The sequence below is a fragment of the Metarhizium acridum genome (assembly GCF_019434415.1).
Source record: "Metarhizium acridum strain ARSEF 324 chromosome Unknown scaffold_31, whole genome shotgun sequence".
Lineage (NCBI taxonomy): Eukaryota > Fungi > Ascomycota > Sordariomycetes > Hypocreales > Clavicipitaceae > Metarhizium > Metarhizium acridum.
In genome coordinates, this window is record NW_027094018.1 from 881891 (window position 1) to 894838 (window position 12948).

The 12948-nt window shown below is 52.5% G+C and overlaps 3 protein-coding genes across 3 annotated transcripts; all 3 read left to right on the forward strand.

The window, feature by feature from the left end:
* Nucleotides 1–236: 236 nt before the first annotated feature.
* ECM15_1 (UPF0045 protein M15) lies at nt 237–764 on the forward strand (the record flags this gene model as incomplete). Its single annotated transcript, XM_007811816.1, has 4 exons — nt 237–296; nt 352–457; nt 544–646; nt 716–764. 4 exons carry the CDS (start codon nt 237–239, stop codon nt 762–764), a joined length of 318 nt encoding a protein of 105 aa, XP_007810007.1.
* A 503-nt stretch (nt 765–1267) lies between these two features.
* On the forward strand, nt 1268–2014 carry J3458_005086 (uncharacterized protein; the record flags this gene model as incomplete). Its single annotated transcript, XM_007811815.2, has 1 exon — nt 1268–2014. One exon carries the CDS (start codon nt 1268–1270, stop codon nt 2012–2014), a length of 747 nt encoding a protein of 248 aa, XP_007810006.2.
* A 1581-nt stretch (nt 2015–3595) lies between these two features.
* On the forward strand, nt 3596–5784 carry J3458_005087 (uncharacterized protein; the record flags this gene model as incomplete). Its single annotated transcript, XM_066118596.1, has 7 exons — nt 3596–3922; nt 3989–4336; nt 4395–4685; nt 4748–4869; nt 4937–5254; nt 5312–5588; nt 5653–5784. The coding sequence occupies 7 exons, from the start codon at nt 3596–3598 to the stop codon at nt 5782–5784; spliced, it is 1815 nt and encodes a 604-aa protein (XP_065976116.1).
* Nucleotides 5785–12948: the final 7164 nt, after the last annotated feature.

The following is a 12948-nucleotide window of genomic DNA, read 5'->3' on the forward strand; positions in this document are numbered from 1 at the left end:
CGTAACAAAACTTTATTCGACAAATATACAGAACTCAACTCTAAAATCCAACCAGCAATATATTGCGCCACGCTGAAACCCCTCATTTAAGAAGGCTGATGATGGCTGATGGCGGCGTCGGTGCGCGATAGGTATATATATGCGCACTTTTCTCTCCTCCTGCTTCTCTGGACTCTGATCGCTAGGTAAAATTCCGCATCCTGTCTCACACTCATCGGCAGAATACGTCCTTCGTCATGAATTACGACCAGCTATCTACCCCATCAAAGTGTCTAGCCGACTTCAATCTGGTTCCCGTAAGCCCAACTGACCAATAATTCGTATCTAGCTGTATGTTAACGCGGGTGGCAGATTGGGACCGGAGAGGCCTCTATTTCCGGGGAACTTGAAGAGGTAGTGCGACTTCTCCGACACTTTGGGGTCAAGTATACAATGCAGACAACGGGAACAGTACTTGGTAAGATCGACCTGCCTCGAGTCTCCCGGTGGTTTCCGAGAGAAGGCTTTTCCAAACTGTCTCAGCACTAATTGGTATTACCGCAGAGGGTACTTGGGATGAAGTCATGAATGCGATTGGCAAGGCCCATGCTGCTGTACACCAACGCGGTGTGGCAAAAGTTCAGTCAGAAATCAGGATAGGAACAAGGTGAGAGTGACCTTGGTCAGGGTGTACTTTACGCGAAATGGCAGTTTTATCTAATCTTCAAACGCATAGAACCGATAAAGCAGAAGGAGAACACGCCGCCGTCGGCAAACCAGAGTAATTGCGAAGTTCTGGGGGGCTAAAATAACTGCGCAGGGAGAGGGGGACCTGGAGAGGTAGGAAGTTGTGTAAGAGCCGCAGATCAGCTTAGTGAGGGTTAGCAACGTCATTTTTGTTCACATAGGCAACGCCTAGGAGGGAGACGTGTGAATAGTACGCTCGTCTTTCCTGCTGTTATGTACGGGAGCAGGCAGCAACGCAGCGTTCTTACGGCTCCCAACAAGAATGCTATCACTTGATGTATCCAAATTGTAAATTTGCTATCCACATGTCATCACAGTTCACCAATCGTTAAAAGTAGCATGCTAACTTTCATACCAAGGTTCAGAAATACTTGGTTGAGTCTTGAGATCCAATTAATCAAGCGACAAGGCTGCGAAGTTGACGTCAGGATGACGGACGAAGCTGGTGCGCCGATTTTGGTCCAACGCCATATAAAGCTTCTAGAAGGGGCAAAATAACCCATTTATTTGGAAAAACTGGACATGACGGCCCAAATATTGAATGACCTTGGCGACCCTGTGCATCGTGAAGGCGGCGGACGACCCGGTGCTTCCTCATACCGCAGAGCACCGGCATCCTGGCCGTTGTGCTCAACCAACTGCCCTACCAATTCACGGGCTGCAAACAATCTCGGTCGTATTCTGGTTCGTCACCATTGTGCTTCTGGTTGCCATGCTTGCCGTCTTTTTCCTGCGGCTGCTCGCGTCAACCCGGGTCGTCGCCAGGTCCATCGCCACCGACACGACCGAGGCGGCCTGCACGGCCAGCATCAGCATCAGCATAGCATTCATGTCCTGCCTCCAGATGCTCTCGTTGGTGGTGATGCCCTCATGGGGCGGCAAGGGCTGGAGCCTCGCAGTCTACATCCTGCGGTGGATGAACTGCGCCCTGACGGTGCTGGCCTGCATTGGCCTCCTAGACATGTTTGTCATGTCGATTCGAAGCGAAGGCGGGCTGGCGGGAAGCCTGACCGGTGGTGCAACTCCCTCTCATCACGGCGCTGACGTCGGCCGCCGGCGCAGGGACGCTCTGCCTGTCCGCCGTGCTGAGCGCCGCGCAGAAAGTGCCGATGATGTTCGTGGCACACATCGAGATTGGACTGGCGTTGCCAACGGCCCTGGCGTTCGATGCGCTGTATCTGGCCAGGTTGCTCCAGCCGTGGGAGGAACCCGCGGGCTCGCATCACGAGTATCCCCCGGAGCAGACGTACTCGCACATGGTGCTGTGCGGGCCCTGGGGACAGAGTAGTTTTGCGCTGCAGACGCTTGGAAAGGCCGTCTTCCAGCTAAAGGGCGGTGATTGGTGTCATGCAAAAAATGGGCGTGGCCACGCCACCAGAAGCATTTTGTGTGTTATACCCCCATGTGCCCCTTGTATCCCTTGCGACAGTTGGCCCATTCTCGTTGGACTCGTGAACTGGGGCCAGGGCACATTTTGGTGGGCGTTTGCCATTGTTGGCATTATGAGGTCTGTAGTTGCAAGGCTGAGACGGAAGCATTCTATTGCTTTCCATTTGTCTCTGTGGGCGATGGTGTTTCCGTGGGTAAGTCGGCGACGCTGTTGACATGACAGTCAAGATGTTGCCATCCAACTTGGCAGGAGCTTGCCGCCTGCTGCGTTCAACATCTGGTCGGCGGTGCTGATATGGGTTCTGTGTTCGCCATGTTCCGGTCTCAGTCTATACCATGTATGTGCTCGGAGGGCCACGCGGCGTTGAGACCTCAAAATGCTCAATTGGCGTTGCCCATGTCCCTGGTAAAGCTCTACTGTCCCCGATGCTGAATGGCCAAGATCTCCCCATGATGCAATACGTTGAAAAAAGACAGCATAACATTCGGGATGATTTGCTTGGCGTCGATCCGTCCGATACACAAACCCAGCTCAACGTCACCGAGATAGTTGCCCGCCAGATGGTAAGTATCAGTGGACAGGTTGCGTTTGCCGATCTGTGACGAGCTTCAAATGGATAAAGATGGTCGCGGCTCGGTGGGCATGGCCGTAGTAATGCATCGAGACCAAGTCGCCAGCTTGGGCTCCTTGCCGAATGCACCTCGAGTCATTCATAGTGTCGTGGTATGTCAGCTGACGAGCGCCATGCCCTTCAGCATTCGTTTCTTTTCAGGGCTGTGTAACCAGCTTTTTTGATAGTGTGTCGCTAGGACCAAGCGTTCAAGACGGCCATGCCACAGGTCTCTAGATGTTCTGTCCATTCTATCTCGGTATATTATTTCTCTTCCATTGACAAGGCGTCTCCACCAGCAGTAAACCCAAGTTCCGAAAGAATCACGAGTGCGCCATTTTCACTATCAGCCTTCCAAAGTCATCAATATGCAGCTGCAGATTCCAACGGATCTGTTTGGTGCCCGCAGTCATAGGGAATGCATCCCGACTCATGACACATACCACAGAGTCTAGTGATAGCACGCAAGTATATGTATCATGTGTTTCAGTATACTGTGGTCATCAATAAGTAACTGACATGTCGAGTTGACAGTGTTTCATCCACGGCCCGTCTTTTCATGCATGTCTTGGTGATTCGGAAAGTTAACTGGCAGTCCTAAACCTAGGTTGATGTCGCTCGAGTCACGACATGGTCAGAATGGCGGGAACAGACACTCAGCCCGAGCTAGAGATGGTGCCATCCAGTGGCCCTGGAATGAGTCGTCTTCGTACCATACGTAGCCTGGTGCAGTGCCTATGCTGTGACGATACTCGGATGCCAAAGATGCAAGGCAGGAAGCAACCATATCGACTATATATACCGGTCTTCGAATCCCCCCTTTTTCAATTCATCCTCAAGACCACAAAAACCTCCGTGCTGACAACACCATGACCTACGCCATCACCGGTATTCCCCTGGACTCGGGGCCCATCCCGGTCCGCAAAGACATCGATGACTGGTACAGAGAACAGACCAGTCAAGGTGGAAACCGCATCCAGCTTACTCTGTTCGTGGAGGCGTTGACTGCCATGCAGAAGCGCCACATAGACCATAATTTATCTTATTTCCGTCTGGCCGGAATTCATTCTGCGCCCTGGGCTAAGTGGGACGGCAAGGCCCAACCCTCGCCAGAGACTGGCAGGATACGGGGATACTGTGTCCATAACCACTACACCTTTCCGACCTGGCACCGGGTGTACATGCTGTTGTTCGAGGTGAGGCAGCTCTTTGGTCCATCCGTGATCCATGTATATCCAGCAGACACTGAACCTCGTTGGTAGCAAGTCGTGTACGAAGCAATGATCGACTTCATCAAAACAACCGACAAGGTCCCGAACGCCGTCAAGGCTAAATGGACGGCAGAGGCAAAGCAATGGCGTCTGCCTTACTGGGACTTTGCCCGGTTCGCCATACACCAAGGCAAAGTACTGGACGAACTGCGGCTCCCCATTTTGGCGACAATTCCAGAAGTGAGAGTCATCACCATGATTGATCCGAAAACGGGGCAAAACAGTCTCAAGAATATACCGAACCCAATGTACTGCTTCAAAACTGCCACGCCCATGGGCGAGTTGACGGGTGAGTGCAAAATCGCCAGCGAATCAATGGAAAACGGAGGATCCCTTCCTGTATGTTGCCATTCTGCCCCAAGACTACACAGCACCTGCTGACGTACGATGCGTCCAGTGGGACAAGTGTGCATCGACGACAAAGTACGGCCTCCTAGACGGCTTCCATGCAGACGTCTGGGTCGACGGAGGACAAAACTGGCTCCGATCCAACTTGGCTCTAAACGAGCATCCGTGGTATCAAGACATGAAGGAGTGGGACTCGGTTCCGACGCTTCAGGACATGACCTTTCGCCTGTTGACGTGCGATTTGAACAGCTGGGGCAGCTTTTCGTCGACCCGGTTCTACGACAAGGAATCCCAGCCCAAGGATTGGCTTTCCCTCGAAGCGGTGCACAACAACATCCATGTGAGTTGCACAGATGGCAGAACCCTTCCCGAAGAGATGTCAGTTGGTCTAACATTGCGGAGAATTGGGTGGGAGGCTGGCAATTCAGCCGCCCTAACAAGAATAGTAGGAAACTCTGGGGAGCCGGCCACATGGGAAGCGTCTTCATGGCTGCTTTTGACCCGCTGTTCTGGGCATACCATTGGTAAGTCGTCTGTCCGGTTGCTCATCTACGCTCGAAATTCGTCGTTGTTTCTGACGCAGGCCGTTAGCAACATCGACCGGTTGACAGCCATCTGGCAGAAGCTAAATCCGGGCAAGTGGTTTGATGACCCAAAAAGCCAGTCACAAAGGAACAACTATCTGTCCCCGTTTCATAAAGACACTCGGGGCACATTGTACAGGTCTGACGATGTGCAGGACTGCCGCGTCTTGCACTATGAATACGACATCACCAGGTCGGACCCAAGCGTGATTAAGCAGAAGATTCAAGAGCTGTACGGAAACAAAACTATGCATATTTATAAGCAGATTTCTCAACGCCACCAGGGCGTACTTGGCGACTACATCGTCACCGTTCTATACGACAGGTATGTTCTTCCGCTGCTGCAGGGCTCGAGTTTGGCTCATGGCTGATCACCGTCCAGATATGCCCTTGCGGGCCGACCTTTCGTCATCAACATCTTCTTTGGCGCGGTGGATGGCAGGGACTTTTACGGCCCAGAGTCGCGGAACTTTGTGGGCAGTGTCTTCAACTTTAGCGGTCCGCTGGATGTGAGCGGCTGTGGCAAATGCCGGGAGCAGCGGGAGCAGGGCGTCATGTCCGTGTCGCAGATCCCGGCTACTCTGTCCGTCCACTGGTACATGACGACGTACAGCACTGTCCCCAGGCCGTCTTATGTTGTGGTGGACTCTGTCGGCAAGGTGAGTGCCGGATTGTCGTAGTCGATGGTGTCGGGGCTCCCCTGTTTCTGACCGTTGGACTTAGTCTGTGAATATGAATGTCAAAGTCGCGCTTCACCACTCGAACGACTTGTATTTTGAACCTTATCGCTATTACGACGGCGGCGACGAGTACAGTTGGGTGGCTGACGGGCACCGGGCGCATGTCGAATTTTGATTTCCAAGGCCTTCTTATGGCTGCGTTTTGCTTGTCGTGTGCTGTACTGCTCAAGTTGAAGTCGCTTGTTAAAGGCAGCGGGGGCAGGAATCCTGGGCAAATGTTTCCTTTGTCTACATTCACTCTTTTATATAGGGAATCAAGGGTCTTTATATTGTCTAGCTGTGCCTGAGTAATAATATTCGTGACGGCGGTAAAGTACCATTGTGTTGGCAAGGTACTTGACGTTGGACAAAGATATATACATGTCGAATAGCGCTAGGACTTGTTCCGTTGGAAAGCTGTATACATTACACAAAGTAAACCCCTTAAGCTAGCGAACTTTGGTATCTTGCACCAGCCAGCGGAAGTCTGCGCACCCATTAAGTAATCACAATTGACTTTATAGATGGTTTAATAACGGAAAAGCTGGCTGTTGAATTTGACATGTGTTGCGGACAACCGTGTGATAATCGGCCCAGGATGAGAACAAAAGGACTGTGTCGCTACTTCATTATCTGTCGACGCTGTGAATTCTTGCATGCATCCCTTTGCACCCTTCTTGAATAGTACAAAACCTCCCTAGTCCTACAATGAATGCGAATCTGTCCGACTCGAGGTCCCAGGCGCTACACAGATTAAAGCGTCAGCTCCGCAATCTGTGTGAGGAAGCAAATTCCTGATGCCAGGATTTTGATGGCATGTTCTTCTACTAAGACTATACAGTGGATGGTGGAATATATTCACGTATCAGGAAGTACACACCAAGATACTGTAGTACATTATAGCATGAAGCACGATGACTAGGAGCCAGATCCCGTTCAACACGCTTTGCCTCTGACTGTAATTATTATATGTATACTAAAGAGCTTAGTTGACGATATGTAAAGGGGCAACCGTTGTTGGGAGAAAAGTAAAACAGCAGCTGGTGCCGGCACACGATGATTCCATGTTAATATTGTTGTTGTAGCGGCTGTAAATACCCAGTGATGCGTCATTGTGATTCCCACCGGTTGTTACCCAAAATACGTGTGAGGGTGACAACAAGAATGTAGGTGCAGCCGATGCCAGAACAGCTCCGATTAGTCGTCGTACTGCTCCGGGTCCTCCGCCGAATCGTGGTCTGAATATTCCTCCGAATCTCCGTAAACCGTCTATCCTTTCTTCTGCGCAAAATAACCGCTTCCACCGCTACGTGGACTCGGCGAGCCGCCCGGCCTCGTCGTCGGTCAGCTTCAACGGCGACTCGAGACCGTGGTCCGCGATCCAGGACTCCACCACCCTCGTGTCGGCGGCTCCTAAAATGAGTGGCAAGGGCGAGTATCATGGACTTTCGCATGTAGTTCCGCGGTGTCGGGAACGGGCGCCGGGTATAGTACCGGGCCTAGACATGCTGCCGTTCGGCTCGTTTGAGGTCTTTTGATGCGGACGAGCGCCATCATTTCTCCACGCGCCGAGGATACGGCACCGAGCCGAATCCCAACTTTGGCCGCGGTCGATGCCTTTGGCATTGTAACAGGCCAAAGCGCCGGCACGCCAAGTATTAGGGCACGGTGGCCCATTATATAATCGTCGTTTACAATACAGGCGTCGTTTTCCTTTCTTGCCCTTCAGATCTCTTGTAAAGGGCAAAAGCAGTCTGTCAGGCCATCATCGCGCGGGGTCTAACAATCGTGTCGTTCCAGGATCGAGCCGCCTCTTCTTCTTTTGGTGTCCCTATAGGTCGTCGCCCGCACGGAAGAAGCGTTGGTTTTTCTCTCGGGCGTTGTTTGGCCGCTTTGGGATGCAATATTCCGGCTTCCCGCTCATAGGTCTGGATGGTGCTTTTCTTTTGCAAAGCTAGCTGGATACCGATAACTTGAGGCTCGCCTCATGATCCGGCTCTGGCTTTTCAAGACCGGGATCCAAATCTGGCTCAACTTGAATGGCTCGATTCCATCTGAACATGTACCAAGAGTCTTGTGCTTTGTTATAGTCAGCCCTTACGGCGACTGGGCTTGGTGTTTGGAGAGCCACAGATGGAAGAGTAATCAGGTCTTTCGGCAGGTCTTGAACAAAGCGCACGTAAAGCGGTGCCGCCTCGCCTCCTTTTTAAAATTTTATGGAATTCAATATCTTAGATTACAAGCAAGAGAAACAAGCATTAGAGCCAAACCTTGATATCGTATGTTATATTGTAATTCAGCCGAAGGCTGACTCTACATTAATCCATAAGTTTTCCGAATAATGAGGGTTTGGTGCAGGCTTGACAAATAAGTTTCTATTGGTCCAAATTTTGTATGGGAAATCGCGAAAGAAGGCTGGATTGGTTGGTGGCTCTAGAAAAGTGGGTAAAGGACAGCCACCGTCTGTCGGTGCTTCTTTGTTTACTTCTCTGTTTACAATCGTTTACAATCGTTTACAATCGTTTACAATCGCTAAATTTGCCCAGCGATCTGTTCGTTTGCTTGGCCAGCAGCCTTTCTTCCATTATTGAAACAGATGTACCGCATGGTTGGGTATGGATTATGATTCTAGGGGTAATATTAGTCCTAGATCTGAATTGGCAGTCCATTGCCCGTCTTGCGACCGAACAAAATCACCAAGTAATTTCGTTAGCAGGAGGAAATCTGCCAATCCAACTACAACCTGTCTGGAATGCCGGGACCACCGCAATTCCGAGGTAACTGACACCATTGATATACTATATATGCCTCCCTAACCTGATCAAGCGTGCCAGGTCCAAAGGTGCCGTCCTTGCATTGAGAAAGCTGGCTGTCCGTCCTACCTCAGCTGAGAGATCTGCCCCGAAAAGAACCGACAGAGACGCTGGCCTATCGCCTCCTAACCAGAGATCTGGAACCCAACCTACATCGCCAGAGAAGCTACGGCAACAACATACAGCTAGGAGTTTGTTCGGAGAGCCAGGCAGCCAGCCGCAGATAGTGCTGGGGACGCCGATCCCACCAACCCAAGCGAGCTCGCGGCTCTTCCGGGCTCTAGCTCCCTCACCGCCTGTGCCGCCCTCGACCGATCCTGTCGCCTCACATTCTGATCCATCTACTGTCCGAAGCAGCACGACTGGTGTGGACTACTCTTACCTGGCTGTTAGGTTCCACAAGGGCGGGAAGGACTCGCAAGATGATGCCTCCAAGGCCGGCGCCAGGGCCAAGCAGGCCACTATTCGGCGCGACCATCGTTCACGACGCCGTGCAGGGGAGGCTGTGTCACTAACTCCCACAATCTCTCAACTCGGCGTCTTTGAAGGTTCTGATGGTCCTGGAGAAGGTATCCTTGTGCTGTGGTCCCGGCAGTTTGTTCAAGCTAACCACGGAACGTAGCTGGGAGTCAAGATCGACTACAGGCAAATGAGCTCCCAGATGGGGATGGAATGACCAAGGAAGCGGATGACAGGGGACAGTTCTCTGAATCTGATGTTGACGTCGAGGACTATTTCAACTTGCTGCTTTCACCTGCTCGACCACGGAAGTACCTCGAACACCTAGGGGTAGAGTCTGATTCCGATCTAGGGGACGAAGACGGGAACGATAATAGCAATGCCTTGGACGAAAGCCCTCTTCGCTATTGCTCGCGGCAGCCTTCCAGAAAGTCAGGGCCTCGTCGCCGTGCTCGCCGTGGTCCTGCCCCTGGTACAGGAGGGCGGCCAAAAAAATCTCAAAGGCAAACTCGATCGTCGGGGCCGCCACGACGGTACCGGAGTCCAGTGATGATTCCACCTGAAGAATCGGCCGTATTTCACGCACAAGATCCGGTGTGGAATGGGGACCTGGACGCTTGCGCCTTGACCTGTCGTGATAAAGCAATCCTCCGTGAGTTCTGGACAAAGCTGGACAATGACCAAATGCAATTTTGTGGTCGATGTCAAGAGCGTTGGTTCCAGATGAAGATCGATTCTGATGGCATTTGTGCGCGTTGCTGTCGAAAGGATGATAAACGCGGCCCTGAAGAGCCGTACTTCTTCTCTGTGGACAACCAGTTGGATTTTGGCTCCGTACCGACTCAATTGCCTCAGCTTACACCTACTGAAGAGTCTTTAATAGGCCGTGTTCACGTCCACGTGAATATTATGCTTGTGCGGGGCCAGCAGTACAAATATCGGGGACATGTTGTTCACTTTCTCCGCGAGGTTGGCTTGGTGTACAACCAACTCCCGCTTTTGCCGCGGGAGTTGAACACTGTATTACTCCGTCCTTCCAATACGTCGTCCCATGCAAACCTTAGCCGGCAATTCACCCGCCAGTTCCGTGTACGCCGCCAGCCAGTTGCCATATGGCTTAACTACCTCCGGCGCCATCATCCTGGCTATCGATGCATCGTCATCGACGAAGAGCGGCTGAGTCAATTGCCTCAAGATGGCAATGTCCTGGACGACATCCCCCAGAGCCAGGTGGAGGCTGCCGAAGTTGGACCCGAGGAAGATGAGGAGGCAGAACCGGACCTGGAGGACGAGGCTGCGGTGCCGGACCTTTTGGCCAAGGACACGGAGCTCGATGCTCTGCGGTCTATTCTTGCCGGAGAACCAGAAGCTGAACCAAGGCTTTCCACAAGCTTCCAGGAGCAGGTGCAGCACGAGCTGCAGCTTCCGAATATACGGCGCACACCCATTAATGAGTTCAATCGCTCTCATGCCCTACTCTCCTTAGCTTTTCCCTGCCTCTTTCCTGACGGGAGAGCCGACTTTGTTGAGCCTCGGCTACGGTCAATCGACTACAAGGACTACATCGAGCACGCGATGCGCTGGCATGACGGGCGTTTTGCACGCCACCCGACCTTCCGCTTCGTCGCCTTCAATACTCTGATGCGGTCACAGGCCCGTGCACGGTCCAAATTCTTCGTGAAGCAACACGATGGTAGTCATGAACCGCTCACACGGGAGCAGCTTGTTCAGGCACTGGAGCACAGCGAGGACCCTGAGGCGCAGGTGCTAATCAACTCAATCACAAGACATGCGGTACCTATTCGCGGCACGCGCCCCTTCTGGAACAGGAAGAGGCAGGACCTCGAGGCCTATGCCTACAACCTTGGATGTCCTGGTGCATTCATCACATTCAGCCCGGCAGATTTACACTGGCGGAGTCTCTACCAGCACATGCCCCGATATGATGAATGGCTGGCTGCGTCCGAGTCCGAGAGGATGGGTCTCTCGCGCCAACTTTTGCGTCAGAATCCTCACATTGCTGCTTTCCATTTCTACCGCCGATACTGTTTCTTTCGAGATATCGTGTTAAGCAAGAAGTTCAACATTACGGATTACTGGGATCGGTATGAATGGCAAGGGCGTGGCAGTCCGCACAACCATGGCCTGTACTGGATGGAGAATTGCCCAAGAGTCGACATGGTGGATGAAGCCGCTCGTGATGTTTTTGCACGCACGTGGGGATTCCACATCACTGCCATTAATCCTGAGCCGACTAGGACTATGCCCCAGGGTGAGGGTAACCCCCTGAGCGTAGATCCACTGAGTACAGAACTGACATTCCTGCGTCTCTCACAAATCGTCAACCGCTGCCAGCGCCACAGATGCAATACCACATACTGCTTACGCGTAAGGAAGAGAACCGTTGATCTGGCGAGGGATATGGAAGGCGCTGCTGCAGATATCGAGGCGGCCAATGCGGCCAATCCAGAGCGGGAGTGTCGTTTTGACTTTCCTCGTGCCTTGCGGGAGCTGGCCGCAGTGATCAGGAAGGAAGGCAAGTCGTACTATGTCTTCGAGGCGGCGCGGAATGACAACCTCATGAATCACTTCAATCCCGCCATTATACTAGGCTGGCTAGCCAATATCGACATATCTCCTTGCACCAGCCTACAGGCGGTTATTACGTACGCTGCCAAGTATTGCAGCAAATCTGAGAAGAAGACTGAGCCTTACTGTAAGCTTGCAGACCAGGTTTTGCCGCACACGGCACACCTTCAGCCGCTATTATCCTTCTCCTCTCGCCTGATGAATAAGCTGATTGCCGAGAGAGATTACTCGGCGCAGGAGATTTCCCATCTTCTCCTTAACATTCCTCTGCAGGAAGGCACGCGGATGGTGGTCTCTGTCGACTGCCGTCCTTTGGAGCAACATGCACGTTCGTATCGCGTGGATGAAGATGTCAACGAGACCGTCGGCAGCTACAGGAGGTATCTCGAGAGAAATGACCAGCACGAGGATGCAACTTACCTCGAGTACCTGCAATCGTATAATCTCAAGACGTGGAGGAGACTCGCTGCCAACGCGAAGAAGAGAGTCCTGTCTTACTTTCCTCGATACAGGTCCGTGGAGGCATCTCCCCAGTTTGGTGACTTCTGCCGTGTTAAATTGATGATGGCTCATCCGCATCGCTCTCCAGAGGAGTTGCTCACCGTGGGCGGGCAGCGGTTCGATTCCTTCGCGGCTGCGTACAGGTTTTGCAGAGAGCAGCACCGTGACACCCATGCGGACGATCATTATGGGGAGCCAGATACAAATGAATTGAGGGCTGAGGACGACGAATTTGAGCTTGAGGTCCATGAAGAGCCCATTGTGGATGAAGACTGGCATGAACTCGCCCGCATGCTTCCCGACCGCCCGCTGGAGGAAGAGGATATCGACATGCTCGGCCGCCGAGACATCGACATCAATTATGATTGGACCCCTCACGTTGGACGGTATACTGATGACGGTATTCTCAAGGGCGACTACTGGAAGCAACGCAAGGCGGCAAACCGCCTTGACCTTGATGTGGATCATCAGCCCTTGGAAGCTCGAGATTCCCTAAACCGGGATCAGCGCTTAGTATACGATACCGTGATGGACCACTTCCTGAATCAGGAACCCTCTCAGTTGCTGCTCCATGTGGATGGTGGAGGTGGTACCGGGAAGTCATACCTCATTAATTTGCTCTCCGCGCACCTCCAAGCCGCTGCTGCCGGGAGAGGGACACCTGTTTGGCGTGCCGCGCCCACTGGCGTCGCGGGAAATCAGATATCGGGCACTACTTTGCACTCCCTGTTACACCTTCCAATCAACAAGGACTTCAAGCCCCTCTCGCCCACTGACATGGCCCAGCTCCAGAAGAAGCTGAAGGACATCAACTACCTGATCATCGATGAGAAGAGCATGCTGGGACTGCGACAGCTTTCTTGGATCGATGACCGCCTGCGCGAGGCGTTCCCGAGTAGGAATGAGGAGTTCTTTGGTAGTCTTAACATCCTTCTGGT